We start from the raw sequence: 12157 nt of genomic DNA, 5'->3' as shown, positions 1-12157 counted from the left end.
GTCTAGTTGTACACTCATGAAAGGAGTACACAGACTTCGGGTCTTGATTTTATCCTGAAGTACCCTGCAATCAATGCCTGTTTACTGAAGAGGAACGCGTTCGTTAAGGTCGATGTAGGTCAGGAATTTAACTTCTGATTTCAAGACAAGGTTCTCAGGAAGTCTGAACACGGGTTTGTGCAACTCAACTGCCATTGCACTGGGCTGTTTTTTGTTAGGGAGGATAAAGAGAATCTGAGAACGACGGGAATTATCTTTGACAGATGCCTCTCACCCAGCCGAGAAATAGGGGCTCATTGTAACGAGATAATTGCGTCTCCTCAGACGAGCACTCCCAGTTTTACCCCGGTTATGTAAGCACCCAGATTTGGCCTTTAGTTCATCGTTGAGACGGCTGCACGGGAACATATGCGCACATGCAATCTTCTCTTCTGAGATAAATTTGCAGAGCAAAATAGGCTCTCGTAGAGTAGGCCGCCACAGTGTGTAAGTAATAGTGTTTTTCTAGTGCTCTACACAGATAATAGCACAGTCAGAAGTGCCTGGAGAGCAGACTGACTGGGCCTGTACATGTGCTGGTTACCTCTGAAGAACCCAAACCTCTCTTTTCTACAATGCTAATGCTTTTTCCTGACCTAAAAAAATATATTTCAGGACAGCAAAAATATATCCAGAAGAAATATGATAAATAATGCTCAGTGTGGATGCTGGGTCCATTTCCTGCACCCCCTCACCCCGTCAGTGTGTGCTCTCTGCCTATAGCTCTGCTTTGCACTGCCTTCGCATTTTTTATGCATATTTTCCTTGTCATTAAACAGACTTCAAAAACAGGATCGTAAAGTTGAGTTCTTGCCTCTATCTATCCTTGGGACAAGCCTTAACTTAATTGTTCTACTGTAGGCTGTACCAGGGGTTTCCTGATTTGTCCCTTTGATGACAGAGTTCCACACTGTAAACAGGCACGTGAGCCCCAATGTCCCCTGAAAATGAGTTGCTGCGGATGGTTGAAGGTACCCACTCCCACACCGTCCCCAGTGTGGTTGTGACCTGCGCACATTCCTGTCAGGAGTGAATGAGAGCACCTTGCCACTAACATGGAATAATCATGCTTAGAAACTGCTTGCTCATGCCCTGGATAAAACTGCAGCTGACTGTATTAATTCCTTTGGTAATGGGATGGAGCTGTTTGTCTATGTATGTGCCACACATTCATTTACTAGACCTCTCTCTCTTATAAATATTTTTATATGTCGTCTCCTATTTTATTTTTCTAAGACAATGCTCATCTCTTTATCTTAATGATTTGTGAGCACACTCAATAATTAATGTCTTGATTCAACCGGAACCAATATAACACCGCAAATGATGAGAAACATCTTTATTTGTAGCAGTTAAAATTGAGAGCAGTATTAAGGATAAAAACCCAGTTCTGAGAGTCAGTCAGGAACAGCCACAAGTGGCTTCTCTTGAAGTCTTTCCTGAGACCAGAGTATAAAGCTGTTCCTGAGCCTAAGGAGCCCGAGGGTCTGAGTGGACACTGACGGCCATCACAGCTATACTTCACAGGGTTGTCCCATTGTGCAGTTACTACTGTGAGGTCTTCCTGTGGCTTCTAATCAGTGTGCAGGAAAGATTTCTATGTGGCTAGTAACATTTAAATCATAACCTCGGGTTTATTTGTCCAGTTTCTAGGCATATTGTTGTATACAAATTAAACCTTAGTCTTTTGTAATGGTTAGGCCTCTTATATTCTTTCACTGTCTTTGTTAGAATAGAAAATTCCCACATGTGGTGGCCTCATCTCCCCTCTACATTCTTAAAGATTATTGAAGACCCAGAGAGCTTTGGTATATGTAAACTGTATCTATTCAAATTTAGTATATAAAATTTTAACCTGAGAATTTAAGTAATATTCATTACTGCAGATAAAAATATCAATCCTAACCCCATCATAAATAAACTCTCTCTCTCTCTCTCTCTCTCTCTCTCTCTCTCTCTCTCTCTGTGTGTGTGTGTGTGTGTGTGTGTGTGTGTGTGTGTGTGTGTGTGTTTTATACTGGTGATCAAACCCTTGGCTATGCACATATTAAGCACATGCTCTTCCACTGAGTTGTATCCCCAATCCATAAAAACATTTTTATAGTGAAAAAAAAATCTTTAATTTCCAACCCAGAATTTTATCAAGTGGCTGAAAGTATTTTGTACATTTCTTTTATGTCCGTTTTAGCAGGCAACAGCTGATTTTGATATCTGCCTTGCCTTCAGTTGGTGCAATGTGCTGTTTGGGTTGAAGTCTGTCAAGAAACTCTGGCTCCCCAGACCTGTAGTTAGTCAGGAGACAGCGTAGTTCACCAGCCCTTTCCGTCATGCGTGCCTTCAACACTACACTACAGCCTCATAACTGGCTCATCCTCCCTCCCTCCTTTTTTCCCTCTCTGCAGCCCTCTCTTCCTTCCCTCTCCTCTCCTGCCCTTCCTTCTTTCTTCTTCTCTTTCCACCCTTTCCCTTCCTTCCAGCCTAGCTTCAAGCTCCCATCCTCCTGCTGGATCACAGACGTGTACCAGCTCAGCCAGTTGCTTCCTAAGGATCCACTGTAGAGTGGCTTCTGACCCCTTACCCATGGGCCTTTATGCCCTGTTAAAGTCCTCTGGTCTGCCTCAGGCTCTCTGCCTGTGTGTGGTTTCCTATCTGTCAGCTGTCATTCACTGGTTATGGAACTCAGAACTGTGTCACTGTGAGGGGCAGGGAGCTTCTTCACAGCTCACCTCTGAATGCCAAATACTGGTTCCAAAATTATGGGCTTTGTTCAGAAGTTAGCCACTGACAAGAAATGCCATCAACTGTTTTCTTTAAGGGAATATTCACTCAATTTATCTTTGAGACAATGTCTCCAAAATATACAAGTCTAAGGACCCAGATTTTCTTACCAAACAAGATGTCTACAGCAAAATATTTAGCTGAGCCCCAGCCTCGCAAGCCTTGCAGCACTTCCCCGACACTGCCGTAGTGACGGGAATCTAGAGAGCTACCATTCCTTCCAAATGTTCCAAAGGCATGCCTGCCTCACAGACAGAGTCCTCGAGTCTCACTCTGTAACTCAGGCATTAATCCTCCTGTCTCAGCCTCCGAAATGCCAAGACTACGGCCGTGAGCCACCACACCCATTCAAGGTGAGATTTAATGAAAATTATTAATCACTGTTATAAGGGACACTTTTTAATATGACTGCCAAATTTATTTACTGTAAGAGCTTGTGCAACAGGGAAAAAATATGACTGCTAATAAATGTGGTGCCACTTCCTCGACGCCTACTGGAGCCCTGGAGTTTGCATACTGTCCTCTTTGTACCATTAGAGCAAATATAAATACAGTTAAAAAATGGTGGACTGTGACTGTAGCTCCGTTGGTAGAGCCGTTGCCTAGCAGGTTCAGGGCACCAGGGCCTGGCCTCAGCTGGGGTGAGGGTGGGGCATATAACATCTAAGAAATCGTTTTCACTGTGGACAGCATGAAAGGGCCGTGGGGAACTCCTGGGGTTTACTTCACTGTGCTTTGAGAGTTCCTTGTGTAACGACTTTTAGAATAACTGTGATAGTGATATGATTTTTTTAAGCTTTATCAGTGGAAATACTTAATAAGTTACTTCAGATTCTGAGATTCAATTTGATTACTTTTTTAATTTTTAAAACTACATTTATGAGTGGCGTGAGTGGGCGGACACACGTATAACCATGTGCATGTGGAAGTCAGAGGGTAACTCTTGGGAATTGGTTCTCTCCTTTCACTGTGTGGATTCCAGGGATGAAACTCACGTCGTCAGGCTTGAAGGCAAGCGCCTCCACCCCCTGACCCGTCTCACCAGCCCTAAGTATTTCTTCATTGCAAATTTTAGACAGTGATTCTGCAACGTCAGAGGCTGACACTGACATTGCTGCCAAGACCAATGGGAAAGGGAGCCCTGAGGAACAGTCGCCCAGCCCTGTCCAGTTCATCAACAGCACGGGAGCAGGGGACGCCAGCCGCTCCACTCTGCAGAGGTACTTGTATTGGTCCGTGCATTCACTCGAGTTATTCTTCTAACCCATCTCAGTGATCCTTACCTGGTGCAGAGCTGGCAGCAGTGACATCCCACATCTTCACCCCAGACCTTGACATTTCTTTCTATTTACCTGCTGCCTGTGCCCTTTTCACTTCTCACTGAGTTCCCGCGGAAGCAGATCATTAGGCACGGGTTAATTGTCACTTCTTGGTTCTGTTCTCCTCAGCCCTTCTGCGTGTGGGCTAATTAGGGTCTAACTTTTTCAGGTTCTGGGTTTCTGTTCTGACTATGAGTTTTGTCCTGTCTACTGAAGCTCATATTGTCCTGTTTAGAGTAAGAAAGACACAGTGCCACAGCGTGCCCTGGCATGGGACAGGTACGGAGGAAACTGATGCCAGCCACTGGCATTCGTGCTAAAACTGCACATAGCTCATCCTTTTCATTTACAAGAGCTTATTCCATGTGTCACTTCTCCCAAATGTAAATGTCGGTTATAAGCAGGTGCTGGCTTTCAACACATAGTTAGCTCAAAACTACCTTCTGACCTCTGAGGACTTCTGCAAACGTATGGTCCACCCCACCCCACCCCCAACATTAAAAGGAAGAGATTGAAGCCACCAGTGCTTCCACCAAGAGTGCAGGTTCTTATCAAGGAGGTCCTCTTCCCCTTCCCATCATCGAAATGCTCTCTGTGTGGTATGGAGTCACAGTGTTTATTGGATTTAAATGCAGACCGAAGTCCTGAGATGGAGAGGAACTAGGCCACACACGGATTCCTGGTTCTGCAACAACTCAGATGTCTGAGAACAGTAGCGTCTTCAGACTTCCTTACCATCATTTTGCTACTTGCCATTTTGTTCACAGCCCCTTAGTCCTCTGATGTTCTTGCCACATTTTCTCTATGACATTAAGATGACAGCTCATGTTTAATGACCTTAGAAACAGAACTGTCAGCGATGAACTCCCTTATTTTAATCCCAGCTCTTCCACTGTCTCATTATGTGAATGCCACTAACTCTAAAAGCCTCTTCAGGCTCATCAGTGTCCTGTGTAAATTGGAAGTAAGTGCAGATAACTATTGAAAATGAGGTTCCGTGTCCACACTGGATAGGCCGTTGTGTAAGTATGGTCACGTGTCACTTCATGATGGCACGGTCTGAGAAATATGTCATTAGGTGATTTTTTTTTCCTGTGATGCATCAGAGAACGTACTTAACTAACTAAACTGGCTCCCATATCACTGCGTGCCACCTGACGGGAGTGTTACCATAGTTTGTCCACACTTGACTGGTTTGTCTCCATATGGTCCAAGACTGTACATGAAACAGATAAAACACTGTTGGTACTTTATATTGTGTTTAACATACACAGACATCGTCCGCATTTCCCTTGTCCTGCAAACCTTATTCTCTGCCCATTTATAATGTTTTTGTACACCTTACATCCTGTTGGATTGACGGTCCTCTCTCCCTTTCTCTAAATGTTGCCTTGGTTGCTGAAGGCAGCACGCGCCCTATACTTTCTACCCCTCAGTCCTATAGTGACTTGGCTTTGTTCTCTGAGTGAGGAAAATAATACGTACACAGTAATCCCAACCTGGGGTTCAGTAGTAGAACAGCCTTCTGGACAGAACTGAGGCACTCTGCCCATTTACTTTTTCTTTGGGGTGCCTTTCAAAAAGACAAGGTTCCTCATCTCTCCGTTCTGAAGACATGCACTTGACCTTTAAACCTCCAACCCCTGACTGGTTTCTGATGAACTATTTTTTTTTCTGCTTACAGCGTCATCAGTGGCGTTGGGGAACTGGATGTAGACAAAGGGCTCGTAAAGAAAGAAGAGCCCAGTGGCAAAGACAAGCCTTATCCCGACTGTCCCTTCCTGCTGCTAGATGTGCGTGACAGAGATTCTTATCAGCAGTGTCACATTGTCGGGGGTAAGAGAGAAGGGGCCCCTAAGTCCCAGAAGCAGAGCCTAGCACAGGGCGAGCAGTGGGGGACACAGATTCCGGGAAGCGTGATCCTAGCACAGGGTGAGCAGTAGGGAAACAGTGCAGGTTCCATCATGGAGACCCTTGGAGACCCTTGGAGTGAGCACCACCGTGTCCTCTCTGAGGCTGACTGTGCTCTCTGTGCCCCACAGGCCCAGGGCACAGTGCAGCGAGCAGTGCTGTTGGGCTTCCTGCTTTGTTCATGGAGCCCCTTTTCTTTCATTTCTTTCCTGACACATTTAGGGGTATTTTGCTCTACGGCTCATGGGCTTTGAAAGTATATTTACCTCTTAGACTGTAAGCCAGCTGGGAAGTGGGGTCAGCTTGTAAGAGAGCTCAAGGCTTTCTGATTGTATTCTTCTCTTTGTAGCCTACAGTTACCCCATTGCAACTCTATCCAGGACAATGAACCCCTATTCAAACGATATTCTTGAGTATGTATCCTTCCATGTATTTTAAGGAGTTGGATGTTACCGGGATTTTAAGACTCAAACTTAAACAGGAGCCACGTTCCGAGTGTGAAAACTGCAAGGGAACTTTGATGTTAACCATATTCTAGATTTTGGATTCCTGGCAGCAGCTGAGCAGTTAGGACTGTTCAGACAGGTGGGTCCGTTTAAACTGTGCCTCACCATAACATAAAGCACTAGCTGAGCATTTATAATCTGCTGAAGACCCTGAGGCTATGGCTCTTCTGGAAGGCTTTGCCCAAATTGAACTGAAGAAGAAAAGATTTTTCTATTTTCTTTTAACATTTTTAGTTTTCTTTTTCACTCATAAAAATCATACAAGTAGAAAAAATACTGAAAGTGTTAAAAAAAGAAAACAAACTGTCCTGTTCTCAGACACTTGAATGTCAACTGTTACTACCACCCTGAGCTATTCATTCTGTTCTAAGTAGTCTCTCTCTCTCTCTCTCTCTCTCTCTCTCTCTGTGTGTGTGTGTGTGTGTGTGTGTGTGTGTGTGTGTGTGTGTTGTCCTGACAGAGTTGAAGTCATTCCCGTCTGTGATTTCCCCATGCTAATGTAGGCTGTGTGGAAGCCCCAGTCCTGACAGCACGTATTTCCAAAGCTGCCCTTTATTTTGAGTGGTTTAGTGAATCCACTGTATTGCGGTAAGGAGGCATTCAGTGATGTATTTGACAAAGAAACTTAAGATGGAGGCTGTTAACTTCTCCTTTCCGGGATTGTAAAGGTAAAAGAGTAAGAAGGTGTCAAGCATGCAGCTCACACTGTCAGGACTTAGGTCACGGCAGTTCCCAAAGCACAGCAGCCACGTCCCGTCCCGGGCACTTTCTGTGACTAGAAAACCATGGTAAGAATGAGTCCTGGTGTTCCGTGCACTCCAAAGGATGAACCTTGGCCACCAGGTGCTTGTTGTCTAGAAGTCTTAGCTCCGTGCTTGGAACCTTAACTCATCTCACAGAAAAATGCTCATGGCAAGATCATCATCTTGTACGATGACGACGAGAGGCTAGCCAGCCAGGCAGCCACCACCATGTGCGAGCGCGGGTTTGAAAACCTCTTCATGCTTTCCGGGGGTGAGCAAAGTTGTCTGTCTTACAGGTTGGATTTCTACACTCAGCTGCCCTTCAGACCCACGCTGCTACCTCAGTGCTAGGACCCGAATGCTAGGCAGAGAGAAAGCTTCACTTCTCAAGTGAAGTGTCCTCTGGTTCTGTCAACATGTTGGGTGGGTTTTGCTTTTTGGGGAAATGGGAAGTTCACTTTTTCACTTTTTGGTTTTGTTGATTTGAGACTTTTATGGTTTTTGAGAAAGGATCTTGCTACATAGCCCAGGCTGGCCTCAAACTCTTAATCTTCAGGCATCAGCATCCTGACTGCTAGGATTAAGGCAGGCACATGTTTTTAATTCCTAAGATAAGAGTATCACTGCAGGGTTCTGTAAAATGCTAAAACCTTGAGCAAACAATTTCCGATGGAATTCCCAGCTTATATGTTGACCCAGCCGAGGGGCCAGGAGATGTGCAGGCCTCCTCCAGCTTGGCTGTGGCCTGGCTATGTTAACCCTGCTTTTCCTGATGTTCTCCTATGATAGGTCTGAAAGTCTTAGCTCAGAAGTTTCCGGAAGGACTGGTCACTGGTTCCCTGCCAGCCTCTTGCCAACAGGCCCTTCCTTTTGGTTCTGTCCGGAAACGACCTGGCCCCAAAATGCCAGCCCTGCCAGCTGAGAACAAGTGGAGATTTACCCCAGAAGACTTAAAAAAGATAGAATGTTACCTGGAAGCGGACCAGGGACCAGCCAACAACCCTAGTAAGAGATTCTGACCTTTGTTTGTGTGGAGCTGAGCTGTGCTCCTTTGAATATCCCTCACCATGCAAAAAGTATCTTTCTATCTTAAAGTGCTTGAGACTCTATGACCACACAGGTACTGGGGGAGGGGCAGACGGGAATGGCAGGATTGGGCGTTGAGAACAAACACGGGAGCATGTGTCTTGGGCAGAGAGGACAGACAAGGTATGGGCGCTCAGATTCCTTCCTGGAAGATCTCCTCCCTTCTCTGCTTCTGGGTTTGCTTAAAGCCCCGCCCAGAGCCCCTGTTTTGTCTTCCTGCTTCTGCCTCTGCCTCCTCTTCTCCATCCCCTCAATCACCCCTCAAGAAAGGGGTAGGAGACCAGATTTGTTGAGGATAACAACGAAGGGAAAGAAGATAGAGTGGGTGGGCTTCTCTCCATCCCCACTCTTTTCCCAACATCACTTGAGCTCAGGGTTGAGCAATAGATTATCCCTGGCCCTCAGGAGATGCCGCAGAGGACTTCATTAGTCTAACAGTGGCCAGAGACTAAGCATCATTAGCTTAAAAGTGTTCTTGGCTGATTTTCCCTGGAACCTTTCTTCTGAGCCCTGCCCCTCTGTTTCTCTTGCTCCTTTTCAGGCCGACTGAACCAGAATAACTCTCCTGGAAGAGACTTGAAGGTGCCTGCCGGCCGGGGTGGCCAAAACCTGCCCACCGGCTGTCCTACCAGCCACTCGAACTCCCGAACACTCAACAGTGGTCACCTGCAAGGCAAACCCTGGAAGTGAAGGCCTGTGTTGTTTAGTCAAATAAATGTCCCCTCCTTTTGGAACCCCCAACACTCCCAACTTGGTCCTTTTCAGAACTGCTGTAGGGAAACAGCCATGCTACTCGGGCTGGACCAGGCCCACTTCTCACTGTCTTAGCTCCCTTCCCTTCATTCAGGAAGGATTTTGACAGCTGACCACGAAAGCCAGAGGCTTGACAGGCAGGCTCTAGTTGCTTTCCCTATTTGTTTACACAAGATTCATGTCTTTTGAAACTGAATAGGAAAAAAGAAAGATACTTTCTTTTAAATAAGGTCCAGCCTGTTTGGTCTGTAACCAGTGTTGTTCTTTAAATAATTCAGTCACATCTGCTGCTGTGTTCTTCCCAGCCAGCTTTTTTCATTCACTGTTGATTTCTGAAAAATTCTCCAGGTGGGCCTGGCCTTGGCCACTGTCCCCAGGGGCACAGATGAGTTCTTGGTTCCTGCAGCCCACAGGCCCCACACTGGGCCAGGTGGCTGGCTGAGTCTTAGCTCTCTATGTGCTGGCGCTGCAGGCTCTACGTGCTGCAGGCTCTACGTGCTGCAGGCTCTATGTGCTGCAGGCTCTGCTGGGCACTTGAAGCTGAGGGGTGATCCGTGAGCATGGGTCCATCTTACTGGTTTAGCAGAAAAACTCTCTGCAAAATGATCCCCTCCTTAAATGGTTTCCCGGGACCAGAAAGCTGTGTGCTCAGCTGTCCTCACCAGAAGACCCCAGTATTCTACAGGTCTATGCTGAGAACCCTGCCCGGGAGGCCGCTGCAGCTGTCCCCTTCATTATGAGCCTTATATCAATTAAAATTTCCCATTGCCTGATTTGAGTCCCGCGATAGTAGATGGATAGAAATCACGGTCATTTGAAAGCTTCACTTTGACAAGGGGACACACAGGTGAGGAGGACTCGTGAGTCCTTTGTCAGGGCTGACAACCCCTTAAGCCCTTGCTTAAAATACAGTATTAGTCTAATTGAGTAATTAGTGCAATTTCCTGCTTGCTTTTCATTCTCACGACTGAGCTGTGATTAGAAGTCTGTGATTATAGATTCTGGTTTTGGCCGGAATTTCGAATCGGCATTAATTGAATTGCTAGATGACTGACATCCATTCTATTTAATTGGGGGAACAAAAGACCTCAGGTAAGGATGAGGCCCATGAAGTCATAGGCAAGGACGAGCCTTGTTCATTTTTATGGTCTGTGATCGTAGCTCTGATAAGGGACTGAAGAATAAATTGTGCGCTTTGTCATGGCAACCAGCTTCTGAAAAGCCAGCTGAAAATTGCCTATCCTTAGGTAGTTACTGCTGGTGGGTAAGATTCGCCTTAGCAGTACGATTTCTTCACCACTTTAAAAAAAAAAAAAAAGGAAAAGGCTTACAGTATTTCTAGCACTGAGGCTGTGTTTGTAAGAGAAATAAATGTAATAAATATCTCATGGAGACATATGGAAAAATAACTCGGTCAACCCAGCCCTGGTTCAGAATGTGTTTATTCTTCTCTCCTTGATTTCCAAAGTGCAACATTTTCCAATGCTTTAGAAATCAAACAAACCAGGGACATTGTTCAGATGTCAAGCCGTGCCCAAATTTCCACAAGATTCGAGAATCGTGTATAAAATTCAGCCAACGTACACATAGCTTTAATGAGGAGCCTGTCGTGTTTCCCCATAGATTTATTGCCTGAGAACTTAGTTCAGCCTTTTTCTAATGCCAAAATGCACTGGCTTTTTATTTTCTTTACAGCATAGATAGAAAAATGCAAATTTTTCCACACTCAGCTTTCCCCTAGCATGGAGAAGATTTTCAGTCATCTTTGACATATATACATTTTTAAGGAAAATGCTTTTCCTCAGTAAGAAAGTTCTGGTTTGCCAGTTTAACATCAGCTAGTCAGGAGGTAGACCTCTTCACCCAATTTTGTTTCGAAAGTCTCTATCGGTTCCTGTTCTGCATTCCTGCACTGGGTGTTAGTGTTAGAAATGATTGTATATACGTCGCAGAGTCTGTTCCAGCGAAGCTGTTAGAGTCGCTGTGTATTTACTGGTGTGGTCTAGCAGGCTGAATCTATTCCCATGTGTTTCTCCATAGCTCTTTGCCCCGTTGGCAAGGATTTCAAACTTCCAAGAGAGCTGGTCCCCTCTGCACTCAGTGTTACTCTCCGACGCGGTTGCTTCTCAGCACTGGGCTTTACCAGTTTCTTCCTTAGATTGTTTCACATGTATTATTTAAATGATCAGTGATACTTTGTGCAATTATGAATGTTGAAGATTAAAGAACGTAGTTACTAATTTGTCGTTTGCTATTAATGTGCTAAAACCTGCCAACCTCTCTCTTCCTTTCCGTCAGATTGATTTGGGGGAGCCCCAGGAGACTAGAGTGATTTGAAAATGTACCTCTTTTTACTGCATTTCCCAGAAAGGCGTATGCTTTTTGCCTCAATGAATCTGGAAATCATTCCGGTTTAGAGCAAGAGACCATAGCTCTCAAGTCAGGAGAGCAGTGTTTTTCCTGGAACTCAGGCAGGGCCGGATTGCTACCTTGGCTGACTATCTCATGGCTTCGTCTCATTGTGTTGGGGACTGGCTTGTCCCCCTTGTCTAGAGGCTTGGGCACTCTGTGAGGAAGGCGCTCAAAGATACGTGATGTCCTAGCTCTGCCCAGTGTCTCGTCAATAAAATGTTTATCTCCCCAAGGGGGTATGTGTTTAAGAAAGGGAGGCCATTTAAGGGGTACGCTATTTAAGAGGTCAGGCAGGAAGGAAGCCAGGAGACAAAGGAGGGAAGATAGAAGAGAGGCAGGAAGTGGTGGGAGAGAGGAAGGAAAAAGCTACAGTGTTCATTCAAAAAGAGGGGGGGGGGGGACATCCTGGGCTGTAACCTCAGGCTGGGTCTGTTGAAAATCCGTGGAATGAGTAAAGAGCCTAAAAGTAGTTTTCTTTTTTCTTTCTCTGTGGTGGGAAGCAGAGCCAGCAGTCGGACTTGCTGCAAACAGGAATTAGAATAAATACTGCCCGTTAGTTGCTCAGGGAGCTTTGCCTGTGGTGCTGGTTAAATTCTACAGAACTTAAGAC

At 45.5% G+C, this 12157-nt stretch overlaps 1 protein-coding gene across 3 annotated transcripts in view; it reads left to right on the top strand.

Annotated features, from left to right (window-relative positions):
- Positions 1 to 11375, top strand: part of Cep41 (centrosomal protein 41) — a 41244-nt gene extending 29869 nt beyond the window's left edge. For 2 of the 3 annotated variants that reach the window (XM_087658665.1, NM_001415927.1), the window contains 6 exon segments: positions 3893 to 4037; positions 5821 to 5972; positions 6397 to 6464; positions 7453 to 7567; positions 8086 to 8301; positions 8924 to 11375. In XM_087658665.1, the coding sequence (XP_087514791.1) occupies positions 3893 to 4037; positions 5821 to 5972; positions 6397 to 6464; positions 7453 to 7567; positions 8086 to 8301; positions 8924 to 9072 (845 nt within the window). In that variant the 3' untranslated portion in view covers positions 9073 to 11375. 3 annotated transcript variants of the gene reach the window in all.
- Positions 11376 to 12157: the final 782 nt, after the last annotated feature.

The sequence above is a fragment of the Rattus norvegicus genome, chromosome 4, assembly GCF_021556685.1.
Source record: "Rattus norvegicus strain SHRSP/BbbUtx chromosome 4, alternate assembly SHRSP_T2T, whole genome shotgun sequence".
NCBI lineage: Eukaryota > Metazoa > Chordata > Mammalia > Rodentia > Muridae > Rattus > Rattus norvegicus.
This window is presented reverse-complemented; position numbering and strand designations above follow the sequence as displayed.